Source organism: Rana temporaria, chromosome 4 (genome assembly GCF_905171775.1).
Source record: "Rana temporaria chromosome 4, aRanTem1.1, whole genome shotgun sequence".
Classification (NCBI taxonomy): Eukaryota; Metazoa; Chordata; class Amphibia; order Anura; family Ranidae; genus Rana; species Rana temporaria.
The window spans coordinates 124,156,549-124,179,566 of NC_053492.1; the positions used below are offsets into that span (position 1 = coordinate 124,156,549).

General features: G+C 47.8%; 2 protein-coding genes across 4 annotated transcripts in view; one reads left to right on the top strand and one right to left on the bottom strand.

Moving 5' to 3' along the window:
• LOC120936562 (period circadian protein homolog 2-like) overlaps nt 1–17,986 on the bottom strand; it is a 71,140-nt gene extending 53,154 nt beyond the window's left edge. For both annotated transcript variants that reach the window (XM_040349016.1, XM_040349015.1), the window contains exon 1: nt 17,809–17,986. The gene's annotated coding sequence lies outside the window, so the exon portion shown is untranslated. The remainder of the gene's footprint in view (nt 1–17,808) is intronic.
• Nucleotides 17,987–18,097: 111 nt separating this feature from the next.
• LOC120936563 (protein ALP1-like) lies at nt 18,098–22,353 on the top strand. Of its 2 annotated transcripts, none has more exons than XM_040349017.1 (3): nt 18,098–18,274; nt 18,548–18,879; nt 21,463–22,353. In XM_040349017.1, exons 2-3 carry the CDS (start codon nt 18,554–18,556, stop codon nt 22,340–22,342), a joined length of 1,206 nt encoding a protein of 401 aa, XP_040204951.1. In that variant the 5' UTR covers nt 18,098–18,274; nt 18,548–18,553; the 3' UTR covers nt 22,343–22,353. The 2 variants fall into 2 exon arrangements, with proteins under 2 accessions (XP_040204951.1, XP_040204952.1); XM_040349018.1 differs by having other exon boundaries at nt 18,098–18,256.
• Nucleotides 22,354–23,018: the final 665 nt, after the last annotated feature.

Sequence of the window (23,018 nt, forward strand, 5' to 3'; positions counted from 1 at the left end):
GGGGCGCTCGCTCGTCCCCACTCCTTTCCTGGCCGGCCGGGTAGTGTGCTTTGGATACGGGTCTGGTATGGATTGTAGGGGGACCTCCTACGCCGTTTTTTCGGCGTAGGGGGGCTCTCCTTACAACCCATAACAGACCTAAGGGCCCGGTATGCTCCTGAGGGGGGAACCCATGCCGGATTTTTATTTAAAATCCGGCGGGGACTTCCCCCTCAGGATTCATAACAAACGCCGCACACGTGTAGAATTGGCGGGAATCCAAGTCGGATCTCCCGTCGCTTCTATGACGCGCTTGCTGGAATGCGCTGTCACTATTCAAGCGAGTGCGAGATGTCGGCACCCTGTCGCCGAGAATCAGCGCGATGCTGTCGTGCTAAAAACACATTCTCGGTGGCAGGTACTGTAGCTGTGGGGGGGTGAGCTGATGGAGGAAGTAAAACAGTGTTAGTTAGAAGCAGGATAGGCTTCTTTAAAGAGAAGGGTTTTCAGGGATCGTCTAAATATGGATAGATTAGGGGACAGTCGGACAGATTGGGGTAGGGAGTTCCAAAGGATGGGAGAAACTCTGGAGAAATCCTGGAGGTGAGCATGGGAGGAGGTGACAAGGGAGCTACATGGCAGCGACACTGTAGAATTCCACGTAAGATAGCTAGATAAGAACTCTAGATCAGTTGTAACTTAATAGTAAAGTATATACAAGTCAGTATCATCTCTTTTGGCACATATCACAGCTTGCAAACTCTTTTTGCATCCAACTAACAAATGGTGCTGCCAAGCTCAGGTACAAGTTGATTGCTTCTCTCTGTAGGCATACAGCCCCCCCCCCCCCCCCTCAAATGAGAAGGTGGGGCGTTTGGTGAGAAATGCCACAATGCAGCAGCATAAGGTATGTTTTGAAGTATCTTTAGAATAATTGTCTTGTGGGTTTCTTTGCTGACTATTTAAAGCAGGCATAGTTATGTTCCAGCCTGGGCTAATGTATACCAGTATAACTGCTGTGGAAGCGGACAAAAAACAAAACCCGCTGCGGTGGTTGTCACTACTACAGGAACTGCCTTGGTCTTTTGGGTCTTGTGTCAAGTGACTGCTCTTTTTCATAGTGAACACAGGTACCATTCACAGAAAGCATTGTATTTATATTGAATAATGATTTTTTCTGCTGGCAAATCACTCCCAAAAAAAAAAAAAAAAAAAAAAAAAATCTAAAAATATTTAATTTTTGCTCCTAGAAGCTGAAGCTTCCAAAAAGCTTCTAAACCAAAATAGTGTACATGGACACACAAGCTAACACCATTTGCTTCTAGAAGCAGAGAAAACAAAGGCTACTGTGCATGGAGCCTCAGTAGTCCTGCTCTTGTAATTTGTATGGTCAGTGCTGGGTCTTAGAAGGTAGATTTCAGTACATAAGCTTGCTACAGGCATGTGAATTAAGGCCTTTCACACTTGTGCGACTGGACATCAGAGTCGCATGACGCATGTCCTGGGACTTCAACGTCGCATGACAAGTCGTACCCCATGATTTCCAATGATAACCATTCATATCTGTGCCACTTCAAAGAAGTCCTTGTACTACTTTGGTCCGACTATGAGAGTTGAGGTCCATAGCGCATTGGTCAGGGAGATTGCCAATTAGCAGTCTGAAAGTGTTTTTGTGGAAAGAAAATATTAATCAATCGCCTACCAGTCTAAATTGGTTCATTATTTTTCAAACTTTAGGTTGGGTTTACACTATTGTGAATTTGATGTGGGTTTCTCCGAATCCAAATTTGCATTGCAGGAGATTGCGAGCAGTGTCCTGACGAAAAAGGTCCCCTCTGGAGGATAAGGACCCCCCTGTAGTGCGCAGCCACCAAAAATGAGAGTCAGCTCTACACGGCGCCTGCGCAATTACTATGACACATGCTCCCGATGCTAGTGCTACTCTGCAAGGGGTGGGGGTGATTTTAGCAATAAGTAAAAAAAGTACACGTCTTAGTGGTGCGTGTTAAAACAAATGGAGGGCAGGTTTTGCAATGTTGGGGATGCATTTAAAAACCGGAGTTAGGCTTACCGGTAACTCTGTTTCTAGGAGTCTTCCAGGACAGCCTCTGAGACCTTGGGCTCCTCCCTCCGGGACAGGAAACACACACCCCCACTTCTTTAAAGGCGGTCCTCCAGGCCTCCATCCTCAGTTGTAAACAAGAACTACCGGAAGCTCTGAAAGACATAATATACTAACACAACGTTAGTTCATACCTCAGATACCTAGGTACATAATCTCGGGTGGGAAAACCCCGGCTGTCCTGGAAGACTCCTAGAAACAGAGTTACCGGTAAGCCTAACTCCGGTTTTCTCTATTCGTCTTCCAGGACAGCCTCTGAGATGATAAGCAAGAAAACTCACTTGTTAGGGTGGGACAACCGCCTGGAGGACCTTTCGTCCAAACGCTTGATCCTTATCCGACAGCAGGTCTAACCTATAGTGCCTGGCAAATGTCGAGGAAGATGACCATGCCGCTGCCTTGCAAATATCTTCCAGTGAGGCTCCGGCCCTCTCTGCCCATGATGCCGAGACTGCCCGGGTCGAGTGTGCCTTAACCAAGGGAGGTTGCTTTCCTTCTGACTGGTAAGCCTCTGTGATGGTCATTGTAAGCCACCTAGCCAAGGATGATTTAGAAGACTTATACCCTTTGCGGGCTCCCGCAAAATTAACGAAAAGGGATTCAGAGTGTCTAAACCCTTTAGTGGACTCTAAATAATATAGGAGACATCTTTTGACATCCAATAAATCCCCAAATTCCCCCTCATCACTTTCTGAGGTGGAACTAAAAGTAGGCAATATAATGTCCTGCGTCCTGTGAAATGTGGACGACACTTTGGGTAAAAAGGAAGGGTCTACTTTAAGGACAACTTTGTCCTCCAAAATTAACAGAAAAGGCTCCTGAATTGACAGGGCCTGCAGATCACTGACCCTCCGGGCCGAAGTAATCGCTATCAAAAAAACCGTTTTTAAACTTAGGAATTTTATAGAAGATTTCTCCAGGGGTTCGAAGGGGGCTTTGGTTAGTGCCCTAAGAACTAAGGATAGATCCCAGGAAGGGCAAGCTCTTACCTTAACTGGCTTAACCCTTGCCAAAGCTTTGAAAAAATTGCTTACGTATTGATTTTTCTGGAGAGGGAACTCCAGAAATACGCTCAGGGCCGCCGTCTGCACCTTCAAAGTGCTGATAGCCAACCCCAACTCAACTCCTGCTTGAAGAAAGTCTAGGATCACTGGAATACAGGGCTGATCGATCCTACGCTCCACTAGCCAGGAATTAAATTTCTTCCAGACTTTGCCATAAATGGCTCTGGTGACTGGCTTGCGACATTCTAAGAGTGTTTTAACCACTTTGTCTGAAAACCCTTGAGAAATTAACAGCTGTTCTTCAGATACCACGCTGTGAGTTTTAATCTCCCTAACTGAGGGTGACGAAGCGGTCCTAGAGAAATTAGATCCTCTCTTGCTGGAAGCGTCAAAGGAAGATCCACCGCCAACTTCTTCAGGAGGGCGAACCATGGCCTCTTGGGCCAGAACGGCGTGACTATTATTAAGTCCGTGGACTCGACCAGAAATTTCTGGAGCACTCTGGCTATCATCCTTATTGGAGGAAACGCGTATGCTAGCCTGAAGCGCCAAGGACTGGCAAAGGCGTCTATCCCCATGGCTCGGTCCTGTGGGTGAACAGAAAAGAATGTCCTGACTTTCTTGTTTTCCCCGGATGCAAAAAGGTCCACTTCGGGTTCCCCCCAGTGGGACACTATCTGGTTGAAAACTTCCCCGTTTAGGGACCACTCGTCCTGGCTCACCGGTTGCCGACTTAGAAAATCTGCCAGGGTATTGTGGGAACCCTTTAGGTGCACTGCAGACAGGAAGGACAAGTTTACTTCCGCCCAGCTCATTATCCTGTCCGCTATAGCTTGAAGGGGTGGACTTCTTGTGCCCCCCTGCTTGTTCAGATATGCGACTGTAGCCGCGTTGTCCGATCTCACTTGAAGATGGCTCCCTGAAATCAAGGGTTGGAAAGCCTGTATGGCGTTTAAGACCGCGAGAAGTTCTCTTTGGTTCGAAGACCGATGTGCATCTGTTAGAGACCAGGAGCCCTGAGTCAAATGGCTCCCCAGATGGGCTCCCCACCCCCGCGCACTGGCATCCGTAGTCACTATCCGGGCCGTGGGTGGGTTCCAGGATAGCCCTTTTTCCAGATTGAAACGGTCTCGCCACCACCATAAGGCTCTTTTCACTTTGGTCGGTATGTGCATTGGGAAGTCTAGGCTCTCCCTCCTGCCATCCCACTGTCTTAGCATCGTATTTTGCAACAAACGTTGGTGATGCCTGGCCCAAGGCACTGCCGGGAAGCATGCCGACATGAGGCCCAAAATTCTCATAACCTCCCTGACTAAGGTGATCTGGTTGGTTTGTACCAGAGACACTGCATGCATTACCCTCAGAATCTTCTCCTCCGGAAGAAAAACTTTCATTTGTATCGAGGAAATCCTGTACCCCAAGTACAGGACTTCCTGGGACGGAATCAGCTGGGATTTGTCCCTGTTGATTAGCCAGCCCAGGGAGCCTAGGAGACCCTGAGATTCCTCTAGGTCCTTTTCCAGTTGGGGACCTGAGGAGGAAATGAAAAGCAGATCGTCCAGGTAGGGTATTACAGTGATCGCTTTTAGCCTTAAGGGTGCCAAGGCCTCGGCTAACACTTTCGTGAAGATCCTTGGAGAGGATGATAGGCCGAAAGGTAGGGCCCTGAATTGGTAATGGATTACCTCCGAGCCTCTCTGTACTGCCAGCCTCAAAAATCTTTGGGACTCCCGATGTATGGGAACATGGAGATACGCATCCCTGAGGTCTACTGTTGCTAGGAAGCACCCTGGGAACAAAAAATTTGTTACCGAAAATATAGACTCCATCCGGAATCTCTTGTACCTCAGGAATCTGTTCAGGGGACGGAGATTCAGGATCAACCTGAACTTTCCGGAAGGTTTTCGCACCACGAACACGTGTGAGTAAACCCCTTGGCCCTCCTCCTCCCGGGGAACTCTCACCACGACTTTTTGGTCCAAAAGGTCCCCTAACAGGAGATTTAAGGCTTGTGCCTTTTCTCGATCCTTCGCCGACCTGGTCAGTACAAACATAGGGGGGGGAAATCGCATCGAATTCCAGCCTGTAGCCGTTCCTGATGATATCCAGGACAAAAGGACTCGGCGTGGAAAGAATCCACTGCGGGAGGAACTCCCCCAATCTTCCTCCCACAGGGACTGAGGCGTCACTGGGGTTTTGGGGTGGTTTGAGGAGGATTGAATAGTATATTTCCTCTGCCACGCCCCTTTTGTGCCCAGTGTTTTTTGGGGTGACCATCTCGGTCCTTAGTCCCTTGCTGTTTGAAGCCACGAAAAAAACGCTTGTTCTCGTTCTTTTTCTCAGGGAAGGACTTTTTTCTGTCTTGGGTTCTTTCCAATGCCTCCTGTAGACCGGGGCCAAACAGATGGTCGCCCGAAAAGGGGAGTCCGCAGAGTTTAAGCTTGGAACCCGAATCCCCTGGCCAGGTCTTGAGCCAAACTGCCCGCCTAGCGGCGTTGACCAAGGCCGCTGACCTAGCAGCTAGTCGGACTGACTCAGCGGAGGCATCCGCTAAAAAACCTACTGCCTTAAACAGTAATGGAAATGAGCCTAGCAGTTGCGGTCTGGGAGTACCTGCTGAGATATGGGACTGCAGTTGCGTAAGCCAGCATTCAAGATTCCTGGCTACACAAGTAGCCGCTAGGGCCGGTTTTAAGGCAATAGACGAGGTATCCCAGGCCCTTTTGAGCAATACGTCTCCCCTCTTATCCATGGGATCCTTTAGAGCTCCTAGATCATCAAAGGCTAAGTCCGTATTTTTGGAAATCTTGGCCAGTGGTGCGTCTAATTTCGGCATTTTATTCCATGGCTGGGAAGGATCAGCTTCGAACGGGAACCTTCTTTTAAGGCTTCCCGAGAAAAAAGGCCTCCTTTCTGGGTGTTCCCATTCCAGCAAAATCAAATCCAAAAGAGATTTATGTACAGGGAATACCTTGGCTTTCTGTGCATTAGACCCTAAATACATCTGGTCATGCTTAGAAAGTATGACTTGCTCCTCCCGAATCTCCAACGTGTCATAGATCGCTTTTAACAGATCTCCCACGTCTTCTAAGGTCAGCTTATACCTTGATCCCCTGGAGGATTCTTCTCCGTCCTCGGACCCTGAAGCAGAATCTGCCTGGGACGAGGCTGGGCCTGAATGTGTCCACCCACTTATTTCTGCTCTCTCCCCCCTTTCCTGCTCCTCCTCTGGAACTTCAGACAGGGCAGGGGTACTGGATGCCCTAGGCAAAGGGGAAGGAGTTTGCAACCTGTCCATCATTCCTCTGAATGATGAAAAAGTGGACGCCAATTCATCCCTAACGGAAGAAAGGATTTTACGGCACTCTGTTGCAGAATCATCCTTTACTAGGTCGCTGACACAGTCAGGGCATACTGGCTTCTTCCAAGAAAGACTCATCTTTGCCCCACAAACGGCACATTTCTTCCTGGGAGTCTGCACAGGCGGCACTTTGACCTGAAATAACAGACCAGGAAGTTTAGATTAGAATACTCCCTTTAACCTAACACCTCTGTGCAGGAAAACGGAATATAGTGTGCCTAACCCTCCACCAAAGGTTCCCCACCTTAGGAGGGTGAAAAGTGCCAACCTCCCAGAGTAAGAGAAGCCCTCCCTCACCCTCTTACCTGGGAGGCACCGGAGCCTGCAGCGCACGGATCCATAGCCTGACTTGCCTCTTCCATGCTGCGCGGGTTCAACACGGCCTGGCCGATAATACCCTGCTCCGGGCCTGAACTGCCTTGCCGCGCCGTTTTGATGGAGATCGGAACTGGTCCCCGCGGCGCCGATCGATGACGCGCATCCGGTGGAAGTTGTGTGTCACTTCCGCCCTGTGGAGCGCATACCCCGCCCCTCGGCTTCCGGAACGGAGCTTCCGCCTGTAATGAGGCCTTGTGGCTGGTTCAGCGTCCCCCGCTGCCGCCATCGCCGAAAAAGGTAGGGGGGAAGGGGTTGGCGCCATCGATGGTCCTGCTCTCGCTGAGCATAGGACGGCAATGCAGTCGGCAGCCGCGCTCTACCCATGCTTGGTCAGAGGGGCGCCCAGGCTGAGGAGAAAGCCTGCCAAGTGCTCGAACCCAGGACAGTCCTGAGACCTGGAGCATCCTCATGTTCCTACTGTGTGCTCCTCCCGTCCGGTAGGAAACACAATAACTGAGGATGGAGGCCTGGAGGACCGCCTTTAAAGAAGTGGGGGTGTGTGTTTCCTGTCCCGGAGGGAGGAGCCCAAGGTCTCAGAGGCTGTCCTGGAAGACGAATAGAGAAAAATGTATTATGTATGGAGTTTATGGTTATTATGCTTATGACCCCATTGCAAAATCCGCCCTTCATTTTTTTTAACACGCCCCGCTAAGACGTGTACTATTGCTAAAATCACCCCCGCCCCTTGCACTAGCATCGGGAGCGTTGTCATAGTCATTGTGCAAGCGCTGTGTAGAGCCGACTCTCAGCTCTACACCTTCGGCTATTTTCGGTGGCTCCGTTGAGGTTTGTACTGCGCAAGCGCCGCGCCTGCGCAGTACAGGGGTGGGGGGGTCGGGGGGGAGTCCTTATCTGCTGGGGAGACCCTCATCGGCAAAACACCGGCACTCTATGGAGTCGGTTCACATATCTCCGCAGTGGCTCCATGCATCTTTTGGTCCATTTCAGCCCAAAATTTGGGCTGAAATCGGAGCTGAAACTTGAATGAAGATGCACCGGACTGCTACTGTGAGCCACTGTGATCTTGAGTGTGAACCCAGCCTTAATGACCATACTATATACAAAAAAAAACGGTTTTAAAGATTGGGTTTTAAAAAACGTTAAAGGGGTTGTAAAGGTAAAAAAAAATTCCCCTAAATAGCATCCTCCTTCACTTACCTCATCCTTCCATTTTGCTTTTAAATGTCCTTATTTCTTCTGAGAAATCCTCACTTCCTGTTCTTCTGTCTGTAACTACACACAGTAATGCAAGGCTTTCTCCCTGGTGTGGAGTGTCGTGCTCGCCCCCTCCCTTGGACTACAGGAGAGTCAGGACGCCCACTAAAGCACAGCTCCTTTCTCTATCTTCAACGTAGAGAGCGTCCTGACTCTCAGATGTCAATGTAAATTGCAGCCCGAAATCGCAAAAAGTAGTACTTTTTTTAAATCGGTGCAGCGCCACAGATGCAGCGTCGCACCGATTCGGTGGCAATTGCCACCGGTGTCGTTAACATTGACACCTGCAGCAGTTCATATGAATGGAGCGAGATTGTGATGCAGGAAATGCACAGGAATTGCTGCGAATCCCGCACCTCATCAGTGTGAGCCTAGGCCTAATGAAAAAAAAAATAAAAATATCAAGCATGTTAAAAAAAACACACCTATTACCATTAGGGAGTTTAGGAAAAATCACCACCATGCCCAAATACCACATGTAACTGCTACAAAGACCATTAGATTGCATAAAACAAACCCTTCCATTCACCTGCTGTGTTAAACAATGTGACTTTCCAAACTTGAAACCAATTCACCAGGAGGCACTAGAGAAAGATCTGCCCGACACACACTCAACACTCTCCTATCACTAAACATGCATTTCATGTTGTGTCACTATTTATGCCAACACATGAGATGACAAGAATTGTAAAAAAACACACACACTACAGAACATCTGATCCTTGCCCAAGTATCTACTTGGGACAGAATATGATAGATAGATTTACACAAAACCAGAAATACTAACCACACATGAGTGTAAAATGTCTACAAACCCAGGATAAAGCAGGTCAAACGAACAAATACCCTTAGTGCCAGTTAGAAACATCAACTTCCACTGCTCCATGGAATTGCAGAAAATGTTACCAGCACACCATCTCTCTTATCTCTGACCCCGAATATAACAGCTGTTGTGTAAGCAGTAGCGGGCAACCTACATCTGGATCTTGCCGTCCCTCATCTCCAACAGAGACAGCATTGAAGTCGCCTCAACCCCCCTCCCACATAAACACATTATATAAACCTTGCTCCTATCTAGGCTACGCACCCATGTGACTAGAAACACACAAATGCCAGATCCCTTCTAATCACACAAATTCTCTCTCTGCAGGGACCCATCAAGCCCAATTCTCAGCAGCCTGGCACCCCCGTTAACTATTGCAGGGCAGAAAAACTCTGCTGCAGAACCCCTAGAAAGACCTACATGAGCTTTGGAATGCAAACATTTCATGGCCAGCACATTATTATCATTAATATACAGGCTTTATATATCACCAACAGTTTGTGCAGCGCTTAACAAAATAAAGGCAGACATTACAGTGGGGTACAAGAGGAATCAGAGGGCCCGGCTCATTAGAGCTTACAATCTAAAAAGGGGAGGGTCAATTGATACAAAAGGTAATAGCTGTGGGGGGTGAGCTGATGGAGGAAGTAAAACAGTGTTAGTTAGAAGCAGGATAGGCTTCTTTAAAGCGGTTCTCCACCCTAAAGTGGAGTCCCGCTGATCGGAACCCTCCCCCCCTCCGGTGTCACATTTGACACCTTTCAGGGGGGAGGGGGGTGTAGACACCTGTCTAAAGACAGGTATTTGCACCCACTTCCGGCCACACGCTACGGGCGAAAGACGGGCATTCCGTCACATCCCTTCCGTTGTGTGCTGGGAACACTCGGCTCCCAGCACACAGCGTGTGAGCCAATCGGCGGGCGCAGCGCGACTCGCGCATGCGCCGTAGGGAACCGGGCAGTGAAGCCGCAGCGCTTCACTTCCTGGTTCCCTCAGCGTGGATGGCGGGGGGAGCAGCAGAGTGACGAGCGATCGCTCGTGCTCTGCTGCGATCGGCGCTGGACTCCAGGACAGGTAAGTGTCCTAATATTAAAAGTCAGCAGCTACAGTATTTGTAGCTGCTGGCTTTTAATATTTTGTTCCCATGGCACATCCGCTTTAAAGAGAAGGGTTTTCAGGGATTGTCTAAAGATGGATAGATTAGGGAACAGTCGGACAGATTGGGGTAGGGAGTTCCAAGGGATGAGAGAAGCTCTGGAGAAATCCTGGAGGCGAGCATAGGAGGAGGTGACAAGGGAGCTAGGGAGCAGGAGGTGTTGGGAGGACCGAAGAGAGGGGTTTGGTTGGTATTTTGGGACTAGGTTAGTGATGTAGCTGGGGGCCCGAGTTGTGGATGACAACACATACACAAATGATTGACATTTTATAAACTCTATAAAGGAGCAATGACTATGGTCCTTGTATGTGATGACCTACAGAAATAGATGCTCCTAGGATTGTTAACCTGCTTTAACAATATTTTCTATTGGGGTTGTCCCGATATCGATACTTCGGTATCGATACCGAGCATTTGCCAGAGTACTTCACCTGGGCAGTCAGGGTGATCAGTGCGGTGGGAGAGTTACAATCACTGATCACCCTGTATAGATTTCAAAGTCTGGCTTTCAGCTGCTTTAATGAAATCAGCGGTGATCGGTGCTTGTAACTCTCCCACACACGATCACCGCTGACTGTCCCCGCATTCTCCTCCAGTCTCTCTCCATGTTTCTGTCCACCTCTCTTCTCCCCCCTCCGTGCTTCTGTCAACCTCTCTTCTCCCCCCCTCCGTGCTTCTGTCCACCTCTCTTCCCCCCCCCCTCCGTGCTTCTGTCCACCTCTCTTCCCCCCCCCTCCGTGCTTCTGTCCACCTCTCTTCTTCCCCCCTCCGTGCTTCTGTCAACCTCTCTTCTCCCCCCCTCCGTGCTTCTGTCCACCTCTCTTCCCCCCCCCCCTCCGTGCTTCTGTCCACCTCTCTTCCCCCCCCCCCTCCGTGCTTCTGTCCACCTCTCTTCTTCCCCCCTCCGTGCTTCTGTCCACCTCTCTTCTTCCCCCCTCCGTGCTTCTGTCAACCTCTCTTCTCCCCCCCTCCGTGCTTCTGTCCACCTCTCTTCCCCCCCCCCCTCCGTGCTTCTGTCCACCTCTCTTCTTCCCCCCTCCGTGCTTCTGTCAACCTCTCTTCTCCCCCCCTCTGTGCTTCTGTCCACCTCTCTTCCCCCCCCCTCCGTGCTTCTGTCCACCTCTCTTCTTCCCCCCTCCGTGCTTCTGTCCACCTCTCTTCTCCCCCCCCCCCCTCCGTGCATCTGTCGATCTCTCTTCTCCCCCCCCCCCCTCCGTGCATCTGTCCACCCTCAGTGCATCTGTCCCCCTCGATCCGGCTCCTACCTTTTCTGAATGTACAGAGTCAGTGATCATGGACTCTGTCCATTCACATAACTGAAACATCGTAAACTGCGTTTACAATGTTTCAGTTTATGAATGGAGAGGAGCCGCTGTCTTCTCTCCATTCATTTTCAGCGCAGCTGAGGCTGCTGAGAAAGGGACAGAGGAATATGTGTCCCTAGTCCCTTTCCCTGTCTTAAAGGGGAGATGTCAGGGGTATGTAAAGACCCTTGCTATCTCACTAAAGCCCCCCAACAGGGCTGATTAAAAAAAAAATTGCAAGGAATAAAAAAAAAAAAAATTGTAAAAAATAATAATAAAAAAAAAGACCCAAACACACCGACACTGTCCATCCCCCCCATCACATTATTATGGCAAATGTTAAAAGTAGAACTACTAAACCCAATGCCACTGTCATGATACAGGCGAGAACACAAGTGATGCACCCTGAACTGGCCCAAGTAGAAACCAAGGCTGGCCATAAATGACACAATTTTCATTAGTCACCCATTGGATTTTACTATGTCTAGTAATGACCAGTCCGAGTATGGAAACCCTACTGCAAAAGGCAGTTCTCTCAGCAGAAGGAACAACAACTATGATCTAAAACACCATCTGATCCGTCATATGTGGAATGAAACTGCACAAAAGGGACCTTAAAAAAATAAAAAATAAACTATTTGTTACAAAGCCACTGATGACATCTGAAAATGCCAGTTTTCTTGCTTTCTCACTCAGCCAATAGATTCCGTACTTTGTAAGTCAATGAACACGTAATCAGAAAATAAGTCTATCCTAGAGTAAATGCTTTACTCCATGTCAGTGTATCAAATCATTAATGGCAGCCAGATGCCTAGCATTTTCATGAGGTCAGCAGTGCCTTTTCTTTCTGTTCAGGTTTCCTTTAGCCTGCGAGGCTTTATACAACCAATACTGACTTGGCCCATCTATCACCTGCATTCTTCTTGAGGGTACTTGCTTTAGGCAGGTGCTAGGAGCCAGAGACACTAGAAACAAAGTAGCCCTGTCCGACATCGCAGCTAGTGTCAGAGGGCTTCTGGGCAGATGTGACAAAGTACCTCATCCCATCTGGAACTTTATAATGTAGAAAGCACTGAGAATTCTTTAAAACAAAATCATAAGATGAGCAGATATTAGAACTGACAAGTTTAGAAAATGTCTTCTTAGGACACTAACCTGCATCTCAGTAACAACCTTCACCTAGTTTGGGGATCCCCTCACCAGATGGTAGCTGAGCACTGACACCGAAAAGCTCCAGCAGATGAGAGAGAAGAGATTAGAGAAGATAAATTCTCACTGTACAGACTATCACAACTCCTACTCTGTAAGGCTGCATTCACACTTCAGCGTTTTGCATCAAGGGCCAATTTACTGCGATTCTGCCCGCAAATTGAAAGCGCAGATGTGTGAATGACAAATCGCAAGACTCGCATCTGAGATGCCATTCATTTGATTGACACCCAAGGGGACCTGACTGTGAAACAGTCACGAATGATGTTGTAAACAGGCTGTCTTTTTTTTATAATGGAAGCATTTTTGCAGAATTTTGTCTGTGTGGCTCCTGTATAAAACCCCATCCATTCTAAAAGTATACCAGTGGTGGCTGTCCCGCTGTCTGTCAACGGATGCAGCAGCGGGACTCATGGAAAGCGGCTCTCAGTGGGGGCACCCGATAAAGAGGAGGGCCCAGGGGCGCCACCGGGGGACAAGAAAAAGAGCCCTGTTCAAAACCCTTGCACAGAGAAGGCAAGTACTGTATAACATTGTTATAGAGAACAGCTCAGCTCTTCATTGGATAGATTGATAGCAGCGCAGGCATTGGCTCACGCTGCTGCCAATCAAATCCAATGACGTAGGCGCCAGGGGGCAGGGCCGGGTCCGGCATTCGTGTTTATGGACGCAAATGCTGGACTCATGAGCACGCCCACAAGGTTGCTTCCCAGAGGGGGTCATCTGAATCAAGGAGGAGCCGAGACAGCCGCAGAGGGTCTCCAGAAGACCAGGTTCGGGGCCACTCTGTGAAAAACGAACTGCACAGCGGTGGTAAGTATGATATGTTTTGTTATTTAAAAAAAAAAAATTGAACCTTTACAATCAATTTAATGCACTCTATGCCTTAAAGAGGAGATCGAGCCTGGAGAAAAAATAAAATAAAAATCAACAGCCAGCAGCTACAAATACTGTAGCAGCTGCTAACTTTTAATACAAGGACACTTACCTGTCCAGGGAGCCCACGATGTTGGCACCCCAGCCAATCTTCAGATCGGCTCCCGGGTGCTGCCGCTGCCTTTTCTGGTAAGGGAAACCGGTAGTGAAGCCTTTCCGCTCCACAGCTGGTTCTCTACTGCATCTTAATAACTTGCCCAGCAGCAGGGGGGCTGAACTTCAGAGGACAACGGAAATGGGGAAGGGTACCTGTGCCCCCAAAAAGTACAATATGTGACACTGGGAGGGAGGGGGTGGGGGGGGGGGTTTAAGCAGAAGTTCCACTTTTGGGTGGAACTCCGCTTTAAGGTAAAAAAACATTCCACAAGCTGTCCTAGCCCCCCGACACATTCATTTGTGAGGAGATAAGGGACTGCTCTCTGGAATATTATTGCAGAGCGTGACAGTGGCTGGCACTAGATAAGACCCCAGCACATTGATTTCTAAAGAAATGTATTTCAGCACTACTTTTTTTTTTTTTAAGCTGGTCATAGAAAGCTCAAATGTAGGCCAATTCTTGCTAAATCAGCCAACATCAGAGCCACGGGTGGCCATGCAAGCACCAATTTTGGGCGAATAAATGTCTGCGTCCTATCAGATGCAGTCGCTGATGAGTACTTAGGAAGCCAGAGGTGCTGCTGCTGACCAAATACTATAATCAGCAGGGGAGATCTATTCATGCTGCAAGCTGTATACAGGTAGCCAAACAGAGCAGGGAAATGGGGGCTGAGTTTGATAAAGAGCAGCTTTACAGACCTCATACTTCAAAAATCAATAGCGTTGGCCAACGATGTAGTGATGCTGGCAGTGATGTGCATGCATGTAAACCAATTTGTACTACAGACACCATCATGAGTATTTCAGAACCACTGGGTCATTTACTATACCAGCTCCAACCTGGGTGCACAGCTACCAAGGACAGGCTCAATTGTCATTCATCACTGATGAAGTGGCAGCTCAGCACACCCTTTCCTGTAATGATAGAAAGAGCCCTATATGTTTGTGGTAAGGATGTAGAGTACAGATCTGTTGAAAAAAAAGGGGGGGGGGGGGCTATTTTACAAACACTGGTTATAACAAGTTTTCCTTTGTCACTTTCAACATCCCTGCTCTAGTTCCAATTCTTGATGAAACCCAGCCGCAGTGTTATACAAACCTCCAGCCTCACGTGTTACCTGCATTCTGAAATAGGTCAGTTATCGAAGTGCAAGAGCGCTAATCCCCAGTCCAGTACACACTCCTGTTTTCTATATTACTCACACACCACCTAGTGGCACAATTCCAATGAGTGATCAAACAGATAAGTAGGCATCACTTCTATACAGCATTCAGCTGAAGCTAGGGCCACACATGCTTATCTGGCTTCTATACAGACCTGGTTGTCAATAGGAAAGTAACTACATGCATTTCTCACTAACAAAGAACCTCATTATAAACTCCACTTCCTAGAAAATACTAACAATAGCCCACAGCTAGAACCATAATTCATTTATTAAAGCCACTTATTTATCTCCTGAGACACTAGAGCAAACTGGCATTTGGATCCAGTGGCGGTGCGTCCGGTGTGTGTGTGCGTGTGTATGGTTGCATGAAAGGGGGATGTGTATGGTTGCATGAAAGGGGGGTGGGTGTGTGTATATTTATGGTGGTTGCATGAAAGGGGGGGGGGGGGGTGTTTGTGTATGGTTGCATGAAAGGGGGATGTGTGTGTGTGTATGGTTGCATGAAAAGGGGGGGGTGTGTGCGTGTGTATGGTTGCATGAAAAAGGGGGGGGGGGGGGTGTGTATGGTTGCATGAAAAAGGGTGTGTGTATGGTTGCATGAAAAGGGGGGGGGGGGGGGTGTGTATGGTTGCATGAAAAAGGGTGTGTGTATGGTTGCATGAAAAGGGGGGGGGGGGGGTGCGTGTGTATGGTTGCATGAAAAAGGGGGGGGGGGGGGTGCGTGTGTATGGTTGAATGAAAAAGGGTGTGTGTGTGGTTGCATGAAAGGGGAGGGGGGTGTATGGTTGCATGAAAGGGGAGGGGGTGTGTGTGTACATGGTTGCATAAAAACGGGGGGGGGGGGGGGGTGAGTGTGAGCTGTACCTATGGCTTTGTATAATTACCAACCAATGGTGCTGTTTGGCTTTCTGCAGTTATACGTGGTGTACAGTGCCGGAGCCGAAACTTCTGCCTACATTCTACTAGGGTGCAGTTATAAGTATCCTCCTATGATACCTGCAATTTTCAGGACAGATATCGGAGCAAAGCCTCAGAACTTTTATAAAGCTATAAAGTTATGGTTGTGCGTGAGGTGTATATGGTTGCATGAAGAGGGGGGGGGGGGGGGTGTATTGGCTGCATGAAGAAGGGGGGGAGTGTATTGGCTGAATGACGAAGGGGGGGAGTGTATTGGCTGCATGAAGAAGGGGGGGGTGTGTGTATTGGATGAATGAAGAAGGGGGGTGTGTATTGGATGAATGAAGAAGGGGGGGGTGTGTGTATTGGATGAATGAAGAAGGGGGGGTGTGTGTATTGGATGAATGAAGAAGGGGGGTGTGTGTATTGGATGAATGAAGAAGGGGGGTGTGTGTATTGGATGAATGAAGAAGGGGGGTGTGTATTGGATGAATGAAGAGGGGGGGAGGTATAGGGATGAATGAAGAAGGGGGGGTGTATTGGATGAATGAAGAAGGGGGGGTGTGTATTGGATGAATGAAGAGGGGGGAGGTATATGGTTGCATGAAGAAGGGGGAGGTATATGGTTGCATGAAGAAGGGGGAGGTATAGGGATGAATGAAGAAGGGGGAGGTATATGGATGAATGAAGAAGGGGGGGTGTGTATTGGATGAATGAAGAGGGGGGAGGTATAGGGATGAATGAAGAAGGGGGGGTGTATTGGATGAATGAAGAAGGGGGGGTGTGTATTGGATGAATGAAGAGGGGGGAGGTATATGGTTGCATGAAGAAGGGGGAGGTATAGGGATGAATTAAGAAGGGGGGAGGTATATGGATGAATGAAGAAGGGGGGGTGTGTATTGGATGAATGAAGAAGGGGGGGTGTATATGGTTGCATGAAGAAGGGGGAGGTATATGGTTGCATGAAGAAGGGGGGGTGTGTATTGGATGAATGAAGAAGGGGGGGTGTGTATTGGATGAATGAAGAAGGGGGGGTGTGTATTGGATGAATGAAGAAGGGGGGGTGTATATGGTTGCATGAAGAAGGGGGAGGTATATGGTTGCATGAAGAAGGGGGGGTGTGTATTGGATGAATGAAGAAGGGGGGTGTGTATTGGATGAATGAAGAAGGGGGGGTGTGTATTGGATGAATGAAGAAGGGGGGGTGTGTATTGGATGAATGAAGAAGGGGGGGTGTATATGGTTGCATGAAGAAGGGGGAGGTATATGGTTGCATGAAGAAGGGGGGGTGTGTATTGGATGAATGAAGAAGGGGGGTGTGTATTGGATGAATGAAGAAGGGGGGGTGTGTATTGGATGAATGAAGAAGGGGGGGTGTGTATTGGATGAATGAAGAAGGGGGGGTGTATATGGTTGCATGAAGAAGGGGGAGGTATATGGTTGCATGAAGAAGGGGGGGTGTGTATTGGATGAATGAAGAAGGGGGGTGTGTATTGGATGAATGAAGAAGGGGGGGTGTGTATTGGATGAATGAAGAAGGGGGGGTGTGTATTGGATGAATGAAGAAGGGGGGGTGTATATGGTTGCATGAAGAAGGGGGAGGTATATGGTTGCATGAAGAAGGGGGGGTGTGTATTGGATGAATGAAGAAGGGGGGTGTGTATTGGATGAATGAAGAAGGGGGGTGTGTATTGGATGAATGAAGAAGGGGGGGGTGTGTATTGGATGAATGAAGAAGGGGGGGTGTATATGGTTGCATGAAGAAGGGGGAGGTATATGGTTGCATGAAGAAGGGGGGGTGTGTATTGGATGAATGAAGAAGGGGGGTGTGTATTGGATGAATGAAGAAGGGGGGGTGTGTATTTGATGAATGAAGAAGGGGGTGTGTATATGGATGAATGAAGAAGGGGGATGTATATGGATGAATGAAGAAGGGGGGTATATGGATGAATGAAGAAGGGGGGTATATGGATGAAGGAGGGAGGTATACGGATGAATGAAGGGGGGGGGGGGTTATATGGTTACAGCAGTCACTACACATAGGAGTCCGGCGCTAATAAAGCGACAGTCATTCCTTGAGGTGGATGTAGTAGAGAAGTAGAGGAATGCTCAGCAGCTCTCCTCGGCTATGAGTCCCCATTATCGGATATCGCCACACTTACCGCTCCGTTCTCATCAATTCTCAGCAGCTCCGCTGTTTCCGGTGCAGTCCCGGTACTTCCGGCTGGTGACCACTCAAGAAATGTATACACAGCCCGACTCCGTCCTGTCACTACTACTGACACCTCGCTTCACACAGACCTCAACGTGATAGCGGACCTGCTTCCTGCCCACTCTGATCTGCTATTGGACGATTACTCCAAAGGGTCCGCCCTATCGCCGCGCTGATTGGTTGGCAAGATGATAAACTCGCTCTACCAAACCTCCTGGTAGTCTTGTCGGAGGGTGCCCTTTCTTCTGTGCTGCTGATAGGACGGGGCGCGCGTCGTTTAGGATGCGAAGGAAGCCTATTGGCTGTGGGAGGAGTTCTGCTCATTGCATAAGATTCACGTGGAAACCCATGAGCTAGATCTGGTGTGTGTGTTATGTGAGCGCTCTCTAATTCCAGAGGTACTGAGTCAGCCCAGTGTGAGTGTTGATCATATTAGTGTTATGATGCCGGCTGTAGTTTAAGGCATAATTTCCATGTTTTGCATTAGCGTTTTTGCACGTTTTCTAGCGTTAGGCAGCGTTTTTTTTTAAAGAAAAACACATCTCCAGGCTATATACACTCCCAAATTTCCCACAATGCCATAGAAAACATAACGGAGCATGTGTCTGTGCCATTTTGTTAGGAGAGAGAGAGCATATCTGAGTTTATTGAGTCTATTTGAGCTTTTTGTCATTTTGTGAAATTTGCAGAGAAATATGGATCCTGTCATCCTGAAAATTGATGAGGCAATCCTTCTGATTGCCTTGCGGAGGCAACGAAGAAGGAGACAGGAGGAGGCGAGAAGCAGGAGACGGCATCAATATTGGGTGCATCCAATGGTATCCCGTCGGGTGTCAACGGGGTACTTTTGCAATTTGTATTCGCAACTGCGTTTATATCCAACCAAATTCATGAACTTCACAAGGATGTCAGTGCCGCGCTTCGACGACCTGTTGGAGAGGCTCAGACCGAGGCTGACCAGGATGGACACTGTAATGCGGATCTCTGTTTCACCGGAGGAACAGCTCCTAGTGACACTCAGGTAAGTGCAAAACACATATGGGTTAGGGTTCTGGGATAGGGTTAGGGGATAGGGTTAGGGGATAGTGTTTGGCCTCGTACACACGAGGGGACATGTCAGATGAAAACGGTCCGCGGACCGTTCTCATCGGACATGTCCGCTCGGAGATTTTGGTCTGATGGTTGTACACACCATCAAACCGAAATCCGCGCGGACAGGATATGCGGCGACGTGCGCGACCCTGGAAGGTCAATGCTTCCACGCATGCGTCGAATCTCTTCGACGCATGCGAGGGCTTTCGGCCGAGCGGACATGTCCGGTAAGTCGTACAGACGACTGAACATGTCCGACGGACAGGCTTCCAGCGGACATGTTTCTTAGCTAAGAAACATTCGTCCGCTGGAAACCTGTCCGATCCTCCGGGAAATTGTCCGGTCGGCCGTACACACGACCGAACATGTCTGCTGAAACTGGTCCGTGGACCAGTTTCAGCAGACATGTTCGGTCGTGTGTACGAGGCCTTAGGGGAGAGGGGTTAGGGAATAGGGTTAATGGTTAGGGAATAGGGTTAGGGGATAGTGTTAGGGAATAGGGTTCTGGGTTAGGGGATAGGGTTAGGGGATAGTGTTAGGGATAGTGTTAGGGGATAGGGATTAGTGTTGGGGGGATAGGGTTAGGGGATATTGTTAGGGGATAGTAATAGGGGGATAGGGTTCTGGGTTAGGGGATAGGGTTCTGGGATAGGGTTAGGGGTTAGGTTAGATTTAGGACTTATTATTTTTGAATCCACCTCAATTCTTCCCTATCACCTTCCAACTTTGGCAAAAAATTAAAGACTCATATCTCCTATCCTCGACCATATCCCCCCCTCACTTCCTTTTTGGGGGACCCCAGATTCCACTTGGCCTTTACCAACAGACCCCTGTTCACGTTATGGATAGACAATAATCTTACCACACTAAATTCTCTACAATCCAAATGGGTCTTTACATCCTTTCATACTTTACAGAAAGAATATACCCCCCCCCCCATAGAATACATGAACTACCAACTAATTAAATCCTTCTACTAATGACATTTTTCACTTTCCTCACACTCTACTAATACTTTATTTGAAAGAATTTGTCTAACATCCTCCAGAGACAAGGGAATGATTTCCAGACTATATCACTACCTTAGCAACCTTAATTTACAGGAGAAATCTAACCCGATGCTCCGTTGGGAGAAAGATCTTGATTGTTCCTTTTCAGCAGACTCATGGTACTCCATGTCTGAAAACCTTCAAAAATGTAATAAAGCAATCTCATTTAGAGATACTCCAGTAAAGCTCTTTTCTAGGTGGTACCTCACACCCTCCAAATTACATTCATTTTACCCCTCAATATCTCCCAATTGTTTTAGAGGTTGCTCAGAACAAGGCACGTTATTACATACATTTTGGAGCTGCCCTTTTCTAGACCAAATATGGCGTGCGGCAACATCTAGATTTGAGTCATCCTATGGTCATAAAATCTCTCTTACTCCACAAATCTGTCTTTTGTATGCAACGATTCCAGATATACCAACTTCACACATGAGATTATTCCATTCCCTATGCAGCTCGATCCAATGGATGATCGCCCTTAATTGGATATCTAATACTATCCTTTGGTCACAAGTATTGGAGAGAATGGAAGTTTATAAGATTTCTGAGAAAATATATCATACCTTAAATGACAACCTCCATATTTACAACTCTAAATGGTCGAATTGGAACGTACCATAATACTCAATATTCTTCTCCTCTCCCTTCCCCTTTTCTTTACCATCACTACCCATACCACTTAAAGCGGTGTTTCACCCTGCAGAACAACTTTTTAGCATAAAATTCGGCATAGTAGCGTGAGCTACAGTATGCCTGTCTTAATTTTTTTTATCCCCCGTACTCACTGTGTAATCGTACATAGAAGATTCCGACTGCCCGCGGGGAATGGGCGTTCCTTTCAAGAGAGAGGGTGATTGACGGCCGGCTCTGGCACGTCACGCTCCCCGAAGACAGCCGGAGTAGGTCTCGGCTCTTCACGGCGCCTGCGCACAGACTATGCGCAGGCGCCGTGAAGAGCCAAGCCTATTTCGGCTATTTCCGGAGAAGCGTGACGCGCCAGAGCCGGCCGTCAATCACCTTCCGTCTGGATTGGAACGCCCATTCCCCGTGGGCAGTCGGAATCTTCTATGTACGATTACACTGTGAGTACGGGGATAAAAAAATTAAGACAGGCATACTGTAGCTCGCGCTACTATGCCAAATTTTATGCTAGAAGAAAAAAAAAATGTTTTTTTTTTTTATAGGGTGAACCCCCGCTTTAAGATATTACTAGATTGCAATACATTTAAATACTGCTACCTGTTTATTATTACCTTTACTGTAGTATAACGATGATTACTTTGTCTGAATGATATACTATGTACTATTCTACTGACTTTCTATTATTGATAACATTGTCATTATATTTGTGCAACCTTTCATTATTATTACAATAAAAGTTTGTAAACAAAAAAAGATTTAGGACTTATTTTTAATCCTTTTTTTTTTTTCAATATGTAAACTTTTTTATGTTATCTTAGGTTCCTTGCCACAGGACAAAGTTATGCAACCTTACATCACTATTTCCTACTTGGCGTCACAACAGTGTCTAGAGTAGTAAAGGAAACATGTGTGGCAATATGGGAGGAGTTACATGACGTTGTAATGCCAGAGCCCACAGAAGAGATCTGGGAATCTGTCGTAGACACTTTTTGGGAGAAAACACAGTTTCCAAATTGTATTGGTGCCCTTGGTGGGAAACACATCAGGGTGAATAAGCCTCCCCACTCTGGATCATCCTATTTTAATTACAAGAAATATTTTTCGGTGGTCCTCCTAGCATTGTCCGATGCACATCTTAAATTTCTTTTTGTGGATGTGGGAGCTTATGGAAGCCAAGGTGACGCCCGTATATTCCGTGAGTCGGCCTTTGGACGTCGTGTGCATGCGGGACAACTCAACATTCCTGAAAGCAGGCCTCTACCCTGCACTGAGAAACCCAGCTTACCTTTAGTAATGGTGGCAGACAAGGCCTTTGGATTGGCAAAAAACCTTATGAGGCCATACAGCGGCTGTGGTCTCAACCGTCAACAAAAAATCTATAATTATAGGCTAAGCCGTGCACGCCGTGTTGTTGAATGTGCATTTGGGGTGTGCACAGCCAAATGGCGAGTTTTGCTCACAAGCATGCAACTTGACGTGGAGAACGCCATTAAAGTTGTCCTGGCATGCTGTGTTCTTCATAATTTCCTAAGGGACAATGACAGCAGCAATGTTGAACCGGAGCCCAGTAACCACTCTCAGAGGGTGCAATTTATGGACTTGCGGTCAACGGCACGTGCCATGAGCATTCGAAACCAGTTTGCTGCTTTTTTTGAATCCCCTGATGGAGAGGTGTCATGGCAGAATGATTATGTGTAAAAAAAAAAAAATATTCGAATACAGATGCAGATACATTTGGAATACAGATGTATACAGTTTAACTTTCTTGTGTTTTTTTTTTTTTTTTAAATAAAGCATTTCTCAAAAAAAAATATTTTTATATGTCCATTTTCCAACGATATTGTTCAAGTCCATTTGACTGTGCCTTCAGGCAAGCGTATGCTAGCCCTTTTTGAGTCCTTAGCATATGCTTGCCTGAAGGCAGAGGGCAAAGCCCAAAAAGGGCTAGCATACGCCCATCTGAAGGCAGAGAGCAAAGAAGTCCTTTGCCCTCTGCATCTTGGCAAGCGTATGCTAGCCCCTTTTGAGTCCTTTGCCCTCTGCCTTCAGGCGGGCGTATGCTAAGCCCAAAAAGGGTTAGCATATGCCCGTCTGAAGGCAGAGGGCAAATAAGTCCATTGCCCTCTGCATCTTGGCAAGCGTATGCTAGCCCTTTTTGAGTCCTTAGCCCTCTGCCTTCAGGCGGGCGTATGCTAAGCCCAAAAAGGGCTAGAATACGCCCGTCTGAAGGCAGAGGGCAAAGGAGTGCTGTTTTGCATCATATAAAAGACAATTGAACATTTTTATTTACAGGTCAAAAAAGATATTTATTGGAACAAAAAAGAAAGTGATTGGTAGATCAGAGCTGGTGATAGGTGGGGTGGAGACTTGATCT